At 36.5% G+C, this 19,987-nt stretch overlaps 3 protein-coding genes across 3 annotated transcripts; all 3 read left to right on the top strand.

Moving 5' to 3' along the window:
- Positions 1–1,929: 1,929 nt before the first annotated feature.
- LOC132309516 (multiple organellar RNA editing factor 8, chloroplastic/mitochondrial-like) lies at positions 1,930–8,352 on the top strand. The gene is made up of 5 exons (XM_059807818.1): positions 1,930–2,330; positions 3,508–3,574; positions 3,656–3,734; positions 3,820–3,885; positions 6,538–8,352. Exons 1-5 carry the CDS (start codon positions 1,930–1,932, stop codon positions 7,371–7,373), a joined length of 1,449 nt encoding a protein of 482 aa, XP_059663801.1. The 3' UTR covers positions 7,374–8,352.
- A 2,396-nt stretch (positions 8,353–10,748) lies between these two features.
- LOC132306972 (protein disulfide isomerase-like 1-4) lies at positions 10,749–16,579 on the top strand. The gene is made up of 12 exons (XM_059804596.1): positions 10,749–11,388; positions 11,711–11,840; positions 13,242–13,407; positions 13,503–13,621; positions 13,736–13,816; positions 14,800–14,886; positions 15,001–15,075; positions 15,237–15,305; positions 15,398–15,478; positions 15,580–15,714; positions 16,016–16,072; positions 16,187–16,579. The coding sequence occupies exons 1-12, from the start codon at positions 10,814–10,816 to the stop codon at positions 16,352–16,354; spliced, it is 1,743 nt and encodes a 580-aa protein (XP_059660579.1). The 5' UTR covers positions 10,749–10,813; the 3' UTR covers positions 16,355–16,579.
- A 1,973-nt stretch (positions 16,580–18,552) lies between these two features.
- Positions 18,553–19,747, top strand: LOC132310236 (vegetative cell wall protein gp1-like). Its single transcript, XM_059808435.1, has one exon. It carries the CDS (start codon positions 18,943–18,945, stop codon positions 19,513–19,515), a length of 573 nt encoding a protein of 190 aa, XP_059664418.1. The 5' UTR covers positions 18,553–18,942; the 3' UTR covers positions 19,516–19,747.
- The last annotated feature ends 240 nt before the right edge of the window (positions 19,748–19,987 follow it).

Consider the following 19,987-nt stretch of genomic DNA (forward strand, 5'->3'; position numbering starts at 1 on the left):
TATATATATATGGGGAAAGTGCAGAAAAAACAAGTATATTTTTTGTAGTATTTTTACTCCCTAATTGAAAAGGTGTGCAATAAATACCCTTAATCTTTTGAAATTGTGCAAAATTACCTCTCTGTGCAATAAACACCCCTAAATTGTTACTGTAATACCCATTTTGCCCTTTTAGTCTTCCAAAAATACCCATACTTCTCTTTCTAATCTCTGCTGCCGGTTCCTTCTACCACCATCTTCTTCTCACACCATAATTCACCCCTCAACTCCACCCATCAATCTCATCCATACACACACACACACACACACACACACATATCTATATATATACAAGGTGGCTGCGAATCAGAGAACCTTCGCCAAGAAGTCCGGCGACAACAACCCGGTCCGTGTTGGAGGACCCACAAACCCTCTTCTCACCTACGGTGGTCTATCCACCGTCATATCGAAGCCTGGCCCAATGGTGTCTGTGGCATCGATACCAACTTAGCCACCGTCATAATCTCTGAGGAATAAGACGATTGCTGCGGCGTGAAGAACACGCGATTTGCAGTAACCGACGCGTGTTGAAGGGCATGAAATTATGTCGTCGCCGCCATTGCCGTAGATCGATTTATTGAGGATGATTTGGTAAACCCATGGCCGCCACCAGCAAATCAAGATCGGTGGCCGTGTTGTGCGTTTTTGGCTTTCAATTTGGGGTTTGGATTTGATGGTCATCGTTCAAGATCGCATTGAAGATACCCAATTCGCACGTAACGACAAGTCGAAGAAGATGTCGGCGATGACGCAGAGCCCCGGAGAGCAGATTCGACGGCGACTACACAGCCGACGGCGATGACGCAGATTCGACGGCGTTGAAGTCCGGCGTTTGGTGCTCGCATCGGCAACTCATAGCTCTTACAGAGAACTTAAAATTGAATAAGCTCTCGAGTCTCGCCGGTGTTCATGGTCGCCGGAGTTGCTTCACCGATTGGGTCTTGTATATATTGAAGCTCACAACCCATGGAAGGCTTTGTTATTTTACAATTTAGCTTCACCCCGAGTCCAACTCGGACGAGAATTCCAAATCAGCTTTGACCCATCTCCACTTCATCTCTCTTTCCCCTCTCAACACAAAAATTGCAGTGGCGTCGAGGTCGTCGTCGTCATCGGTGGAGATGAAAGTCGTTAATAAGAGGAGAGAGAAACGCGAAGATGTCGTGTCGGTGTGGCCGCCGTTGGGTTGTCGAGGTTGTCGTCGTTATCGGCGAAGGTGTTTGTCGTCGGCGGCGACGGGAGCCGCTGCCGGATTTCCTTATATATTTGCAGAGTGTAACTTCTGGCAGCCGGCACCACCTTCGCCGAAAGTCCTCGGCCATTATGATTGATTTATATCTTGAATATGTTCTTCATTTTCTTGTGGAGGTTTGATGAACACTTAAATCCGCCAAGAAGCAGGTTGATCTCATGGCTAAGAAGGGAGTGTCCGTGGTGATGCCAGTTAGGTGCCATTCATACCCCCTACACTCATGGTTATCAAAATCGTGATCTGGATCATCCGATCACAGTATTACTTGATCCTACGGTTCAAAGTTATCAAAACTGATCGTGAAAACTGAAGCCCAAGAAACCGAACAGGGTTTGCAGAGTCCTTTTTGGTCTTTTTACAATTTTTTGTATTTTTATATGTTTTATAAAATTGTTGATTAAGGGCACTTTAGTTAAGTTCAGTTTTAAATTTTTCAGAGGGACTTAATTGCACCAAATTGAAACTTGAGGGATGTTTTTTGCACAAGAGAGGTGTGATATGCATTATAAATATACTTTAAAGATGTTTTTTTTTTGCACTTTACCGGTATATATTGCAGTATCTTTTATTTTCTTTCCCCGAGTCTTCAATATCTGCATAAACCCCTCTAAAAAAAACCCAGTCCTGACGATCACGTCATGGCGACTCGTCACTTCACTCGCTCTTTCCACACCACCAAACAATTCCTCTCTTCTTCTCTCCCCTCTTGCTCCCGCACCTCTCTTTCTCTATCTAACCGCCCATTTTTTCCTTCCTCTCTTTTCCATCTACGCCCGCCTATTGGCGCCATCTCCGCCAGTTTCCGCCAACTCTCACCCTCGGCGACTGCAATCCGATGTTGCTCAACTTGTCGGACGCCATTGCATCTGGAGGACTCAAGACCTAAACACTCCAATCGTCCGCCACCCGAGTCGTTCCTCCTTGGTGATTACGATTTCAAGCACTGGCTTGTTGTGATGGACCAACCAGAGGAGGACGACACTTCCAGGGACAAGATCATCGATAGTTACATCAAAACCCTAGCCATGGTTGTTGGAAGGTTTGGATTAACGTTTTAATTTTTTTTTTCCAGTAATTTTCAGCCTCTTTTCTGATAAATTATTACTAGTACATGTCCCGGACAATCACAGGCCCGTATGCAATTGTATCGGCCTTTTGCAACTTTTTACTTATATGACGATTAGTCGGTAAAAATTTCTCTTCTTTTCCCCGTTGATGAGAGATGTAAAAGGAAGTAAAACTTTGGAATATATATATATAATCAGAATGTTGAGAGCCCATACTTCAGGGTTTTCAGCCTTTCTCTCATCTGAAACATTACAAGTGACTTCTTATTTTTGAATTTTTCTTTATGTTCCTTTTGATTTTTGTATTTTGATGTTGGTATTTTTCATGATGTTTTTGTGTTGCTTTTATAAATGATTATAATGTGTGTGTGTGTGAGTGTGTGTGTATATGTTATCTTTAATACCACGAATAAGTTACATTTCAAATGTTATCAAAAAAATTTCACCTCAGTACTTAATCTTTTTCATTTAAATGAAAAATTCTAAAACAGAACTAAAAACAAACCATAGTCTTTTTATCATTTTTCTTAAAGGAAGTAAAACTTTGGATCATATATATATATGTGTGTGTGTATGTATATATATTGTTTTGATCTTCAAAAAGATGAAATTTGGGGGAATTTTTTTTGTTTTGATGTTGAACCTGACTTAATATATTTTTAAAATCATTTTTATGATCTTAAAACTTGGGATTTGTGTAATTTATGTTGGATGTGCTTTGTGTAATTGTGTTTGATTAGTTTTTATTTTCTCTTAATTGGGTGAATATATGTTACAGATTTTAATGTATTGTCCTCTACAATGTTAGAAAGCAACTTATCTGCTCAGCTGCATGGATCACGGTTTTCTTGGTTTCCAAATAACGAATTTCATATACCATGTTACTGAATTTTATTGAGAATTGAAGCTTTTGCTAATAATATATTCTGGAACAGCCCTCTCCATTTCAAGGATGAAAGGGGAAATGTGTTTGATTGACCAGGAGCAAATAAGTTCTCTTCCTAGTTTAATGCCTTTGTTAGGGCATAACAATTTTTTGTTTATTGTGTTTCTAATATTTTATGTTTTATTCTCTTATTTCCTGAGGTCACGTTTTGTTTTTTTTTTTTTTGGATGTTTATTATTGATTGTGCCTATTGTGTTTTTCAGCGAGGAAGAAGCAAGGATGAAAATCTACTCTGTCTCAACTAGACACTATTATGCATTTGGATCCCTTGTATTTTTTTTTTTCCTAGTTGGGACTCACACACACTGCCTCCACTGAGGTTCGAACTCCTGACCTCCCTTTGGGAAGTAGGAGACTTGTACCGCTGGGCCACAGGCCTGTTGGTCATTTGGAGCCCTTGTATCTGAAGAACTTTCATACAAGATCAAAGGTACTTCATGTACTTGATGCTTGGTTTCTGCTTTTGTTTATTGAAATTGGGATTTCTAAGCATGGGTTGTTCAAATATTGTGCAGATCTGCCGAGAGTTCGTCACGTGCTCCCTTATTCTTACTTGGATGCTAAGAAAAAAGATTATGGAGGTATGGAACTGTATGGTCTACTAGGGAGGCATTTTGATGTCCCATAAATTTAATATTCTCTCACCCGGTTTTATATAGCAATAGAGGAGGTTTTTTTTTTCCTTGGTTGTTTGGAATGATTTTATTTTGTATTTTGATTCATAATTTTATGAACTTGAGAAACACACACCACACATTTTTGGGGGATAAATTTGTGTAATAGGGACGAGCTTGTTCATTCATAACCTTTGAAAACAATTCTTTTTTCTTTTCTTTTTTTTTTCCCCCTTTTCTTGTTTTTTGGTTGATCTCATATCTCATTGGGTTATCTTTACATGCTTGTTTCTGTACCGGTTAGATTTTTTTTTTTTTTTTTTTTTTTGCCCTTTTTACTTTAAATATGTAGTACTTTTCGAGAAACTTAGCTGAAATGATTATTTAATATTTCGAGAACGAAACCAATGTCACGCAGACTTGTCAGGTTCTTCATGAGACCTTCCCTTTTTGAGTCTTAATAAAAGTGTAGGATAGGTATAAAGACCTCCAATGTGCCTGTTATGACTATGATGTACCCCATCATAGTGAACTTTCATGAACAATAGACTCTACTCGTAGTTTGTCAATACATAAAAACATTGTGATTGATTAATTTGGTAGGGATTTTACTTATCAAAAAAATAAATAATAATAATTTGGTATGGTTTCATGAAAAAATATACGGATCAAATATATATAAATGGTCTTTTACCATGTATACATTTGAAGTGGTATTTACTGTATTTTAGGTCTCAAACTTAATAATTGCAATTTACTTATACACAGAAGCAGATATTCTGCGTCATTTATGCCATTTTGGGTACCAAATAAACAAATATCTCCAAGATGCTTGATGTTTCTTTATATGGTGTCATATCTGCAATCATTTACATTTGCCAGACCATGTGTTTTAAAAAAGAAAAACACATTTTACCTATAAAAATGGAAACAGAAGAGAGTAAACTACGCATTTGAGTTCTGAGTTGTAGTTGGAATGTGGAAGGGGTTATACTTAATAAATATAGTAAATGGGTCAACATGTCAATTTCTTGTGGATTAATTTTTATCATCCGATCTTTTATGTTTTAACATGTACTACTATCACATATGAAATCTTTATCTGCATTTTCTGTATTGTAATTTCTCCTCTTGGTCTAAATTTGTTATTTTATTGTCGCAAGTGCTATATTTTGAAAGTATTTGAAGATTTTAAGTTTGAAATTTGGAGTGCAGATGCTTAATCACCAAAGTAATAGATTTTAAACTGGGTGGGCTAAAATTTAAGCTGCAATGGCAACGTGTTACACTTACTAACACAAGATTAGGATTGATTAGCTCAACTCACTAGCACTAGAATATAAAATCTACTCTTTGCGAGGCTGCATACGAAAAAAAGCCATTCAATTATTTCTTACAACCTACCGACATTCTATTTGAGTTAATTTAATTTCTGGAAAGAAATTCAATATGGGCCTTCAACTTGAGGGTCACCTCTGGCTATGGTATATCTAGCATTGTTCATATAGCTGGCCTTTCATCTAATAAGAGGGAGACTGAGTAAGGAAGACGGCTAATGTTAAACATCAGGCAAAACTCCATGAACAAATCTCACCATGAGAAGATGACTAATTTGTGTTGGTGATGCCATGGCATCAGAAAATTTACCCTTAACTAGGGGCTTGCTTGCTTAGTTTTCAGTCTAAAACATTTGAAAACTCAATTGGGTGACAGTGTTTTGGAAATTGTTCTCTGAACTGACTTAAAAGTTAAAAAGAAGTGATTTTACACCTTGTTTGGATTGAGGAAAGTGGAGAGAAAGGAAAGGAGGGGGAGGAGGAATTGCTTATTTTGGGTTTGTTTTGAAAATGAGGGAAAGGAGAGGATTGAGAGGGAGAAAAGGGAATAGCCTAACCTTTGACTAGTGTTTTTGGCTATCTTTCCAAGAGTGGGAGAATTTGGAAAGAAATGATAGGAGAGTTGGTAATTATCTGTTTTGTTCGTTTTTTAGAACAAGGGAATTTATGTCTTTCCCTTGTTACACAGAATAAAACAAATACTTTTCTTTTCTTTCTCTACACTGTCCTTTTTCCTTCCTTAATTTTCCAAGAGAAAAGGTTAACACTTTCTTCCTAACTAATGTTATCATTTCCTTTCTTTTCCCTTGTAGTTATCCAAACGGAGAGAGAAGGTTTTTGGAGAATTGAACCAAATATATCCTAGATTTCTAACTGCTTCATATTTAAGATACTGCAAAGAGGGGTAATCATGGAAACAAGAGAAACACAGATGAGACTTTTGGGGTGATGTACACTAGGAATGCTTGCAAAGATAAATTATTTGAAAAGAGGAAATAAAAAGTAACATTGCATCTATAATGGTTGTGCCTTATTGTACTCTTTCATGGTTTTTTCATCTAGCCAAAAGAAAAGCTATATAGTTATTGTCATGTGTGATTGAACTGTTCATAACAGATCTGCAGCCATTTTGTCATCCACTGATAATAATTTCCATCTGTTTTGTCCCATCGATAATTTGGTACCTGGTTCGCATGCTGGTTTTCTTGACTAGAATTTAGCTTTTTCTAGTGTTAAGCATGTATTAGTGTTTGTAATCTCTTGATTTGATTTGCATTGGCAGGGGAACCTTTTATTAATGGGCGGGTTGTACCGTATGACCCCAAGTACCACAAGGAGTGGGTGAGGAACGCTAATCGGAGAAATAATCGGAACATGAGAAACCTTGAAAGAAACGAAATAGTGCAGAAACAAGATTCTCAAACTCCTACGGTTAATCTAAGTACGCAGAACCCTGAGCACAGTATGGCAGAAGTGCCACCCTCTAATGCAGAAGGTGCACTTGATATGCAAATGCCATCCAGTAAAACAGGAAGTTGGTCTAACATGGGAGGAATGCAAGCAAATAGCTCAGAAGCGACACCCAATGTGGGAGGAATACAGTCAGATAATATGGGAGGAGCACCCAACATAGGAGGAATGCAAGCAAACAGCACGGAAGTGGCACCCAACGTGGGAGGAATACAGTCATATAATATGGGAGGAACACCCAAAATGGGAGGAATGCAAGCAAACAGCATGGAAGCGGCACCCAACGTGGGAGGAATACAGTCAGATAATATGGGAGAAACACCCAAAATGGGAGGAATGCAAACAAACAGAATGGAAGCGGCACCGAATGTGAGAGGATTACAGTCGGATGATATGGGAGGAGCACCCGACATGGGAGGAATGCAAGCAAATAGCACGGAAGCAGCACCCAACGTGGGAGGAATACAGTCGGATAATATAGGAGGAGCACCTAACATGGGAGCAATGCCACCAAACAACACGGGAGTTGTGCCACCAAACAACACGGGAGGGGTGCCCAATAACACACCATATTCCCAATACTGGAATGGACATAACAGTGAGGCATGCATTGCAATCTGGTTGGAATGCAAGCAAATAATATGGTAGGGGCACCAAACTGGGGAGGAGTGCAGCCCAACAACATGGGGGGAATGTTGCCATACAACATGGGAGGTGTGCCAGCAAACAACATGGGAGGGGTGCCTAACTCACCAAATTTCTAGTGCTGGAACGGACAAAATAATGGAGGCAACCCTTATTATCTGGGAGAAATGCAGGCGAATAATATGGTAAGGGCACCCAGCTGGGGAGGATTGCAGCCCAACATGTGGGAACAGTCATATAACTTAGGAGGGGCGCACAATAACGCACCAAATTTCCGGTATCAGAGTGGACACAACGGCGGAGGCATGCCTTACAATCGGGGTGGAATGGAAGCAAATAATATGGCAGGAGCACCCAGCTGGGGAGGAGTGCAGCCCAACAATATGTGGGGAATGCAGCCATACAACATGGGAGGGATGCCCAATAACGCACCAAATTTTCAATATTGGAACGGATATAATGGTGGAGGCCTGCCTTACAATCTAAGTGGAATGCAGGCAAATAATATGGTAGGAGTACCAAACTGGAGTGGAGTGCCTCCCAATAATATTGGAGGGATGCCACCATACAACGGAGGGGTGCTGCCACACAACATGGGAGGGGTGTCCAATAATGCGGCAAATTTCCAATCCTCAAATGGACATAACAGTGGAGGCATGTCTTACCAAAGCAGAGAAATGCCTGGTCCAGGGAAAAACAGGGAATGCCAGAATAGCTATTCTCCGAACATGGCTGGTGGTAACACTAACTAGGCTCAAGATATGCCAGAAAGTGATGTTCCATCACCACACCAACCCATCAATAGGCATGCTGTAGATGAGTAAGGATGAATTTTCATTTTATTTTTGTTTTTATTTTCTTATATATATATATTAGTTCTAGGGTTTGTGCTATAGATATTCCTTACATTTTGAAGTTCATAAGAAAGTCTATGAATGTCATTCTGATTCAATATCGATGCTTTTAACTGGTTGGATGATCAGACTGTTGTTTTTTAGTTCAGTAATTGTTGCTCTTTGCTTTGTACATCATCACCTTGATTGTAATTATTATTGTTAGTATTTGAAGTAATAGAAGAATAGTTGTATGAGCAACTTGGTTAAGAACTATCAGTGTGTCCTTTCGCGTGAGGAGAGCTCCCTCTGGGATCTGATTTCAAGTTTTTGTAATTGTTTGTTAGCTCGATAATGAGTTCGAGTTCAATAGTTTTTGTAATTGTTTGGAGGAAGTGTTTCTACCTTAAATGAATGGATCATCTTTTTCCAGATTAAATTTACACTTATTTCTTAAACTGAACTTTCAATTTTGACCGGTTTATTTGTCCCTTTGTAAAGTATTTTAAAATGATTTTTCAATATTTTTGGTCTATTTTAATTGGGGTCGATGCATATTATGTTTTCTGTATCCAGAGAATCAAAAGAGACATCGCGACAATTTTGTGGTCGGTGCGGTTTCAATGAGCTCGTGGCTCATCATACAGAAACAAAGTTAAAGTATAAGAAGGTTTTGATGAATTATTTTATTATAAAATACTAGATTCTTTTGGTAATACAATGTTTTGGTTGTATAGATAAGAAAATTAAATCAAGTTTTAAAAAAAAATTAAATCAAGTTTTTGAATGGTTGAATTGTTCTTTGTGTTCGGAAGTTCGTCTTCGAATTTTGCATCCTTCTATCTAACCGTTAATTCCTAACATGAAAAAATATATATATCAAGGGATTAAATCATAATAAGTAGATCAGTTCAACTCGTTGCCATCAAATTGTTTGATAAATTATTTTATATAAATCGCTATATTCTTTTTAGTAATTTGATCTTCTAATTATAAAAAATAAAAAAATTCAAATTAAGTTCACCCATTAAACAAGATTGATCAACGATTTAGGTAACAATAAACTCGACCAGCTCAATTTTTGTTGTAGCAGAAAAGCATACAATCAGCTTTGACAGATTAATTAAGGGCTTAAGTTACAATGATCGGAGTCACGGGACGAGACCAATTTAGTAACTAGTCATCCACTAGTCTCTATTTAATGCAATTAAGATGAACATCTTATGGCAAGAGCAAAAAAAATTCATTGTAGTAAATTCATCAAACATGTTATGGTGTAGATTAACGGAGTAGGGGTGATAGTGTAATTTTTTTAATAATTTTAGTAGGGGTGATAGTGTAATTTTTTAAATAATTTTAGTGGGAGCAATAGTGTAATTTTGTGAGTATATATATCAAAAAATGTAAATTAACAAGATATATTATCCTGCACTCAAATGTGAGTAATCAAATTAAAAAACAAAATATTAAACAATATTTAGGCCCTTCACTAGTAATGTTCATATGCCATTAACTCAAGTATTGTTCATATGTCTTTAACACTTGACGAAGTCTTAATTTGACGAGTAATGATAGAAAATTCAAAGATTTATCCCCGAATAAATATCTAATCGATGTGTTTTGTCAAGTCAATTACTTAATCAGCTTTCCAAGAAAAAAAAAAAAATTTGGTTCAACAAATATAAAGACAAATATACCTCAATATTAAACTTTATTTTCATTTCATACCCTTCGTGTTTTCTCTCCCCAAGATTAACTTATTTGAAATGGACATTTTTTTCTCTTAAATTCTCATTCACTTTTTCTCTCTAAAAATTTACCAATCTCACTATCATTATCTTTACTTTCTCTCTTTATGATTTAGGTCTGAAATTCTCTTCCACATTCTCTCTTTTCCATCTCTTTATGAAATTCTCTTTAATTTTTTTCTTTCTAAAAATTAACATATTTCTCTTCGCTTTCTCTCTCTCTAAGATTTGGATCTAAATTTCCTATTCTCCATCTCTTTAAAATTACTTTTTATCTTTCTAAAAATTTATCATATCTCTATCTGAAAAGATTATTCATAATGAGATTTTAGGAGTCAAATTGTAAACTCTTAATTCAAAATTAAGATTGTACAAATTAAAATAAAAAATTTAAACACAAAAAAAAGTATATCAAATTAGAGTTTCAAGATTGTCTTAACCGCATGGAGCCGGAGAACTTTCCTAAATATAATTTTGTATATATATAACGTGGTTATGATAAGAATATAAAACACCCTTTTTATTTTTCATTCAATTTTATCATGCAAGAGTAGGATAATTAGAAAATGGAAAGAAACTACGTGGCTAAACCACGTCAGATTCGGAAAAAATTCGGGACCATAATTCGGTTTTCTTATCAATATTCTAATTTGAAGGGGGAAATTAAGAGCAGCTTGAGATTAGCAATCAGATTCAGGCGGATCTGGTTAGATCCGGATTCCGCACCGTGTTCGGAGACATGTATACGACGTCGTATCTTCTTGATCCTGTACTTGTCTCTCTCATTTGCCTGTCTTCGGTCTTCCTTAACCCTTACTATCAGATCTCACACTCGCACTGATCAGTGTGAACTCGCCACAAAATGACGAGTCGACTCGTTCTCTTTCTCTCAATCTCAGCTCTCCTTCTCTTCTCGCTCCTCTCAACTCCTTCTCTCTCCAACGAATCGAAGTCCAAAACCGACGAAGACGATGACGAAGACCTCAGCTTCCTCGAAGTGGACGACGACGACGACGTATCGGAGCACACTCACCACTCAGATCCACACCAGTTCTCCGAAGAAGAAGACGATGACGCCTACTACGACGGAGACGACTTCGAGGTGCCCCCGGGGTTCGATCATGAAGAGCAGCACTCACAGCTTCAGATCGACGAGAAGGACGTCGTCGTTTTGAAAGAGGCGAATTTCAGCAATTTCATAGAGAACAACCAGTACGTGATGGTGGAGTTCTTCGCGCCGTGGTGCGGCCATTGCCAGTCTCTGGCGCCGGAGTACGCGGCGGCCGCCACCGAGTTGAAGGGCGACGCGGTGGCGCTCGCGAAGGTGGACGCGACGGAGGAGAGTGCGCTGGCGGAGAATTATGAAGTTCAGGGCTTTCCTACTGTGTATTTCTTCGTTGATGGCGATCACAAGCCTTACCCTGGCCCACGAACCAAGTAAATACACACACAGACACACACACACATATACATATCTGTTTATAGTGTAGGCATATTTTTCAGATTATGCAATTAAATTAGCTGCAGTGATTTTGAAACCTTACGAGAAATGAGTAAAAGAAAAGTAATCAAGGTTTGGATTTTTTTAGCTTGAGTAGTGCCTTGCTCTGTATAATTTCAAAATTATATTGTTTATGACATCAGTTGCGATGTTTTTGTGCTCATAAAATGGTTAGTGTTAGTTGAATTTTTGGATTGAGTTATTTTTCAGTTGTGCTTTCTGTGGATACTCATTTGTTTATATTTATTTGCGATGCAGAGATGCTATAGTAACTTGGATCAAGAAGAAAATTGGACCTGGTGTATACAATATAACCACACCAGAGGATGCAGAGCGCGTTTTGACTTCTGAGAACAAAGTTGTCTTGGGCTTCCTCAACTCTTTGGTGGTATTTACTTACTTTAGTTTTTTTTTTTTCTGATTGCATGGTAGTTTCTTGTAAGTTTCAGAGACGGACATTTTTAACTTTGTTAGTTGTGAGCTAATGATCATTTACATTTCTTATTTAAAGCTAGGGTTATATACCTTTTTAAAATTTTTAATGCATATGTAATTTCCTATGTGTTATTTTGGTTTTCTTAGCACTACACTACTACTACACTACATCTACACTACTAACATGAAAATAAACTAGGGGAGAGGCAACTTTAGTGAAAGTTTAATTCACATGGTCTTAAATTGAATGAAATAAACTTGTAATGTGATATTACATTAGTTCTTGGCATGCTTTCCAACATAGGTTAATTTGAGAGCATTTGGTTAAGTTTGAAAATCAAGAGATTTTAATTAATTCTGTATTCTGTTCAATAATGTGGCTGGAAAGAAATTTGTTGATGGATTTAAATGTTACAATCTAACTATGTTTTCATATGATCAGATTGTTATGCTTTAATAATTCAAACTCTTGTCTTCTCGGAATATTTATTGAGATGCTATTTTACTAGTGGTCAGCTTGGCACTGCCTCTTATTTCTTTCATTCCAGTACATAGAGAAGAGACAAACAACATAAGTTACAGTTAGAAAAATCTTCACGTTCTCTCACATTGATTCAATGATTTTTGCATCTAGAAAAGAGCGCGAATTTCATATTTGTCATTGTGGTGACACTAAAATGATTTTTGTTGACACTTTAGGGCAATTCTCTTAATTCTTCTCTAACATGAACATACAGTAAGTTCTCTTAGTAGTACTGATAGGAAAGTGGATGGAAGGGAGGGAGGAGGGATCCTAGGAGAATATGTGTCCTTCCCTTCTTTTGTTTGGTTGAGTAGAAGGGAAGAGGACTTCTTACAATATAAATGGGGTGATATTTTCTTGTCAATGTTATCGAACAAGTATATTTATCTCTCCTCTTCTGTTCAAATTTAGATGGAAGAAAATTGGTGTGTCAAGAGAGATGCCTCATCCATCATCACTTCCCTTATCTCACCAGCTTTCTTCTACCAAACAATGAAAGCATGCCCATGCTCCATCCCTTCCCGTTTTCCACCCTTTCCCCTTCCTTCCCTCCTACTAGCATTTAGTATTAGTCCATCTGAGAGTACCGGAATTTTCATTTTTTATTAAATTTTCATTTGATTTGCTAACTCAACGAGTTACGTCTAAATGTGGCTGAAATGAACTTGGAAGACGAAAATTTGTATGTCTTGGTGTAAATTCTTGATTTTTACTAAAATCTCAGAGGCTACCGATTGGTTTACAAATTCTTTTGTTAATTTAATTAATTAATTAATTTATTATTCCTGTAAAATATCACTATTCAGTTTGGATTTTCTTTATTAATTACAGGGTCCTGAGAGTGATGAGCTTGTTACTGCTTCTAAAATTGAAGACGATGTGAACTTCTACCAAACTGTGAATCCTGATGTGGCAAAGCTTTTCCACTTGGACCCCAAAGTCAAACGCCCCGCTTTGGTCATGCTAAAGAAGGAGGCTGAGAAATTGAGTCATTATGGTTAGTTTCCATTTTTGCTACTCTGGTTAGGAGTTACCTATTCAAAAGTGTCAGGAAACAACATTTCCATATCCAGATTTTCATTTCCAATGCAGATGGCCAATTTGTGAAGTCTGCCATAGCTAAATTTGTACTTGCCAACAAACTTCCCTTGGTGAACATTTTTACCAGAGAAAGTGCCCCTGTGATTTTTGAAAGTTCTATTAAGAAACAGGTACTATGGAGTATAACTGTGGCTTTTGAGTATGATAATTTACTTGCAGAGTTGTATGGAGTTGAACAGTTTTGTGGTTATGGTACTGACATGTATCAAATTCTCTATTTTCAGCTCTTGCTCTTTGCCACTTCAAAAGATTCAGGGAAGGTTGTACCAATATTTCAAGAAGCTGCAAAATTCTTTAAGGGAAAGGTAACCTGAGATTAGGGGCAGACTTGCTGCAAAAAAATGTTATTAATGCTTCATGCTTTGATTCTAAAGTATGGATAGGAACAAACATATGAAAGCTTAAAATGGCTGGATAGTTTGCTTCTAGCCAGTTGAATATCTTTTACAGAGATCTGAATTGAAGTGGATTCTGAAATAATTTTTTTAAACTCTAGAGTCCAAATGAGGAGAAGGTTCCTTTTCTAGAACATTTTAAGATGGGTTGGAGAAATGTGATCGAAATCTTCTTGATAGCTAAAGTGATTATTTGATCAAGGTAGCTTGACATGAGTCAGACCTTATTAAATCTGGATGGATCTGATAAAGATTCCTATTGGATTTCTAAAGGGTTGGTTCTTTAGGGTTCTCTGAAATGTAAAAATAAAGATGTGGAGGTGGCAATCATGGTTCCGTATTTTTCTCCCCAGAAGATTGAGCAATCCCAAGGTGATTGGATATTCAATTGTTGATGACTAAATTTTGTTATCCTGGATCAGTGAATGGTGTTTGTCCTTTTAGTTCTGGTATCTATTTTGTTTGATTGTGTGTGTGTCTTAATTTTAATAACTTGCCTTCTAGGACCTTCTACCTTGGCTAATACATACTGGCTATTTAAACCGTTCTTTTTCCTGTTGATGTCATACAAGTGCAATATCTTCACTTCCGGGAACGAAATCTACAAATTCATAAACTAAAATTAATTTGTATATTTATTAATTGCAGCTTATATTTGTGTACGTGGAAATGGACAATGAAAATTTTGGAAGGCCGGTGATTGATTGTGTGTGTGTGCGTGCGCGTGTATTAATTTTAATAACTTGCCTTCTAGGACCTTCAACCTTGGCCAATACATATTGGCTATTTAAACTGTTCTTTTTCCTGCTGATGTCATCCAAGTGCAATATCTTCACTTCCAGGAACCAAATCTTTTATAAACTAAAATTAATTTATATATTTATTCATTGCAGCTTATATTTGTGTTCGTGGAAATGGACAATGAAGATTTTGGAAGGCCGGTGTCAGATTATTTTGGTATCACTGGGAATACTCCCACGGTAAGTTTTTCTTTTCTTTTTTTCTTTTTTGTTCTCCTATCTCTTTGAGCTAATGGCGGCTTGTGATGTAGTGTGAGATTAAAATTTTTAGTTGGTATCTATTATTTGTTGCAGGTTATTGCATACACAGGAAATGATGATGCTAAGAAATTTGTACTTGATGGGGAAGTAACCCTGGATAAAATCAAGGTTGCAACACCTGCCTAATTTGTTTGGTTCTTGTTTTCAGTGTCTTCAACATGTTGTTGGTTAGGAAGAATATTAGGCTACTGTTTTTCTTGTTCCATTTTGGGATATGTATTATGTTAACTAAACATTTGTAAATATTTGTCTCATCTATCATCTTTTAGGCTTTCGGGGAAGATTTCCTGGAAGATAAGCTTAAACCTTTCTACAAGTCAGATCCGGTTCCTGAAACTGTGAGTTGGTAGTATTCATTTTCTAGCTGATAAATTTACTATATTTTTTCTTTAATTGAACTTTCTCTCCATATGATTTGATTTTTTCATAGAATGACGGGGATGTGAAAATTGTGGTTGGGAATAACTTTGATGAAATTGTTTTGGATGAGTCAAAAGACGTGCTCCTTGAGGTATCATCCCAAGTTCCCTAGTATTATAGAATGCCATAAACAATTTGCTTTTCCTCATTCCTCTCTTTATGGGCCTCTTTCTAATAGTCTTAAAAATCCAGATTTATGCACCATGGTGTGGGCATTGCCAATCGCTGGAGCCAACATACAATAAGCTTGCCAAACATTTACGTGGTATTGAGTCTCTTGTTATAGCCAAAATGGATGGAACTACAAATGATCATCCCAAGGCAAAGGTAATTTCTGAGTCAACCTGCTGATTGGTGTTTAGAAATGTCCGAATACTCGGTTATGCTCAACTCGGTAGTTTATCTTCCAGAGTGAAAACTGATTTATGCCAATGTTAATTCCGTGACTACCTGGGGCCTAATTTTTCTATTAAGAAGAATAACTGAACAATTGGGTGCAAAGCTTGTTTGCATTATGTCAACCTATTATTGATGCATCATCATTGCTAGATCTTTGGTAGAAAAAATAAAGCTGAATAGAAATGTAAAGAGATTGTCATGAAAAGCTCGTTTTTTTTCTTTTTGGCAGTCTGAAGGATTCCCAACAATTCTCTTCTTCCCGGCCGGAAAAAAGAGCTCTGATCCTGTAAGTAGTGTTCAGAAATATAACTAACTGATTTGGGTCTTTTAATTATCCTTCACATTTCTTGCTTCTGTATGAGATTAAATTTAGTGATATATGCTTTCTGGGGTCAAGCAGATCACTGTTGACATTGATCGGACAGTGGTGGCATTTTACAAATTCATCAAGAAACACGCGTCCATCCCTTTCAAGCTTGAGAAACCGGGTTCAACTCCAAAATCCGAGGCCTCTGATGCCAAAGAAAGCACCAAGAGCGGCGCCAGTGATGCGAAGGATGAATTGTGAGGTTGTTTTGTATGACATGCATCTCCGGTTTGTGACAATATGAGAGAGAATATGGGTAGCTGTCTTTCGAAAATAATGTCCGAGGAAAAGCAAATCTAATTTTTATTTTTTATATTTTCTTTTTAATTTCTAGGAATTTTAGCTTTAAGTTCTGTATCCCCTGTGCCTTCCAGAAATTTATGCAAAAGAATTGTAATAGTTCACTATCACACCCCATTGGCCCAACCACCTTCTGTTGAATTCTTTTTGTTGCACTGGAACTTGAATTTAACTCTCTCTCTCTCTCAAACTCAGAAAAAGAATGTGTACAACTAAAAGGCATCAAACTTGCAAGCTTGTATTTAAATTTCAACTAAAATCTGTAATATTTTAATGCGACTTGTATGTAAATTTAAACAATATTTTTGAAGTATTTTTAAAATATTCTTTTAATAGCTGATTTGGAATACTGATGAAATGGCAATAGAAGTAGCCAAAGGGAAATGATTTTTGCACCGTGAATTGTTAGATCTAAATAAATATTTATCACACTTACATGACATTAAATTAATAATTAAAATATTTAAATTGACCACATGAAAATGTTACTTTCGCCATACATAATTCAAATCAACAACAATTAAATGTCATTTTTTCTCCATATTGTGTCAAAAAATTAATTCTATCTCTGCTTTATCAATTTCTATTTAGTAACAAAAATCTTCTTAGATGCACCAAGAACTATTGAATCAATCCAGCTCCAGTGTGGCCCCACATTGTAGATGGATTGATCTCCACCATCTCGAATGAACCCACTTGATAGAATCTTATTAATTTGTTTAAATTCGAATTAGAGGATACCATTTTAAATAGGGCAATACTTAGATCCTTTATATCATAGGCATTGGTGAACTAATAATAAATGAATATATCATTTTTAATTACCAAATCAAATATAATGGGTAGATACCAGTTACCAAATCATAGATAGTGATTTGATTACTATCTATGATTTAGTAATTAAAATAGATGTGTCAATTTATTATTGGTCCACATTAACTGTGAATATAATGTAAATCCATACTAGTAAGGACCTAAGTATTGTTCTTTTACATAAGTGATAACATTTGTCACTCACACTAATTAAGTGGATATAATTAATTATTTGAGATGTTAAAAGGAAAAAAATGGAAATCAAACCCCTAGACTCCTCTTTATTTCAAACTTCTATTTTTTATTTTTTTTATTTACTGATTCACTTTTTAAACTAACCATCCAAAAGATAAATTGGATGACTAGCATTGAGAAAAAATAAGATAAAATTGAGATAAAATTGAGATTAGAGACAACATTGTCCATATTGAGAGATAGAGAGAGCATCTTTGCCCTCTTGTGCATAAAAAAAAAAAAAAAAATGCGAGAGTACAGACAGTATTAATATAAAATTAAAGTTTAAAAAAAAATAATTGTTTAAAAATAAAAAAATAATTGTAAAGATTTTTTTTTTTTTTGGGTGCATTTTTAATGTACATGTTTTTAGAGCATATCTACAAATAATATGAGAAAGATTAAGAGAAGATTATTTAAGATAAGCGAGGTTGTCAATTATCTTCTATTATTTTTCTTCTCTTTAAATCATAAAAAATAATTTATATATGTGTATGTGTATGTGTATCTATATATATATATATAGTAATAATATGTTGGAGCAAGGATTGCAATAACTATGATCCTCTCCAAAGAAATTTCTCTCCTAACAACATTAACTATATTTACCATTGAGAAATTTTTGGGGAAGGGAACATTAATTTTCATATAGAAAATTATAAATGGAGGGGAATTATTTTTTTATAAATAAAGAAAATAATGAGTATATTATTGGATATAAAAATACTATTAGCACCAAAATTACTGACATCTTCTTCGACCAACCTATGAGATTTAAATAGCATTTTGCCGAAATTAGTGGCCTCTCCAACAAAGCGTATTAAATTTAAATAGCATTTTACAGTTAGATATTCCTGAAATACCGATTAGTCTTTCTCCATCCTCATATTTGTTGTCCTCCATTGCTTTCTCCTCCATCAATTCCCCCTCTCATTATTCTCTTCTTCCTTCATTTTCACTTCCCTTTCCTCCCAAAACTTTTTCACATTTCCTTCTCTCTCACTAAGAGGAAAAGGAACTGATATTTCAAATTTAAATATCAATTTCTTTTCCTTTTCATATTTAAATTTCAAATTCCAATTCCTTTTCTATATAATAATTCCATACCATTCTTCTCGCTGAAGCAAATCTCCATTCCTTTCCCTTCCTTCCCACCTTTTCTTTCTCCTTTACGCCATCCCTTGAATCTAGTGTTCCCTTGATCAATAATTTCGCTCCATCTCCACGTGTCCATACGTCACTGGCCCACGCCGTCTTCTCGCTCATCTCTAGGTCAGCTTTCTCTCTCTACTTTTCCCTTTCTACGCTTTTTCAACCGCCTTTCGTTTCCTCTGTGAGATCTTCTTCTCTCTCTACGCTGCATTTATCAAGCTTTATTTAGATCTGAGAGACATTGCTAATCATTTTGTTAGCAGGTCGAGAAAAAAAGAAATCTTTTTGCAATGGCGAAATTCCAAACACTCTCATTTCTGTTAGGGCTTGTTTTGCTGCAACTCACTGTATCTGCAGATCCACCGAAGATTTCACCGGCTCCAGCTCCGGCTCCGCTGAGCGCCGGAAAATCTCCGTCTCCGTCTCCATATCCGGCTCCGGCTCCAGCTCCGCGACTCGCCGCAAAATCTCCGTCTCCATTGTCTCTGTCGCCAGAAGCCAGATCTCCGGTGAGTCCCTCGCCTTCGACGGGAATAAGTTCTCCTCCGGCGCCTCCGCCGTCTGTTCCTGGTCCTGGTTCGTCTCCAACGCCGTCGCTGGCACCTTCTCCGGCGAATACTTCACCGGCTCCGGTTCCGTCGCCGATTAATGACCACATTGTTAGCGTCAAGAATGCTATGAATGCGGATGCTGGGGAAGCGGAGTCGTCCGGTGGAGCGAAAGGTGGACATACGGCTGGGATGGTGTTCGGAGTGATCGCCGCCGCATGTCTCGTCGGGTTTGGCGGGTTGGTGTACAAGAAACGGCAGGATAACATCCGGCGTGCTCAGTTCGGGTACACTGCCAGGAGAGACCTTCTCTAGATATAGTATATATATAATCTCTCAGTATATGAGTATATGAATCTTTTGTTACGATATATAGAGTTATTATACGTTGATCTTGGGATGGTGATTTGTTTGATTCGTTAGTGATAATAAATATTGAATAATATCTTTTAGAATCTACTATTTTTATTTACACATTATTGGATGGTTATTTGTTTGATTCTTTAGAGCTAATAAATATTAAATGTTTTTGTTTTTTTTATCGACATTATTCAATGAGCTATTGTTTGGATGTTTCGTTTGTCAAGCATTTGGTTTTATTTTCTTGTTATGTGAAAGGCGCAAAGAATAATGATCCTTGCACATAAGGTTTTTGATTGAATATTTATGCATAGTGTATATAAGTGGAAGGTCCAATTTCTTTATTTATGTGATTTGTTATAATAAATTGTCAGACTTATTTTTTTTAATCGAACTCATTTATACATTATGTATAAATAACCAATTA

The sequence above is a fragment of the Cornus florida genome, unplaced genomic scaffold (genome assembly GCF_030987335.1).
Source record: "Cornus florida cultivar Cherokee Brave unplaced genomic scaffold, ASM3098733v1 CherokeeBrave_3.0.0_Hap2_Chr05, whole genome shotgun sequence".
NCBI lineage: Eukaryota > Viridiplantae > Streptophyta > Magnoliopsida > Cornales > Cornaceae > Cornus > Cornus florida.

Bases quoted from the DNA above. Each gene is read 5' to 3' on its own strand.
- LOC132309516 (XM_059807818.1), top strand. From the start codon at position 1,930: ATGGCGACTCGTCACTTCACTCGCTCTTTCCACACCACCAAACAATTC. The intron at 3,735-3,819 runs GTACTTCATGTA...AATATTGTGCAG, and splicing joins ACTTTCATACAAGATCAAAG to ATCTGCCGAGAGTTCGTCAC. The intron at 3,886-6,537 runs GTATGGAACTGT...TTGCATTGGCAG, and splicing joins TAAGAAAAAAGATTATGGAG to GGGAACCTTTTATTAATGGG.
- LOC132306972 (XM_059804596.1), top strand. From the start codon at position 10,814: ATGACGAGTCGACTCGTTCTCTTTCTCTCAATCTCAGCTCTCCTTCTC. The intron at 15,479-15,579 runs GTATCATCCCAA...TTAAAAATCCAG, and splicing joins CAAAAGACGTGCTCCTTGAG to ATTTATGCACCATGGTGTGG. The intron at 16,073-16,186 runs GTAAGTAGTGTT...GGGGTCAAGCAG, and splicing joins GAAAAAAGAGCTCTGATCCT to ATCACTGTTGACATTGATCG.
- LOC132310236 (XM_059808435.1), top strand. From the start codon at position 18,943: ATGGCGAAATTCCAAACACTCTCATTTCTGTTAGGGCTTGTTTTGCTG.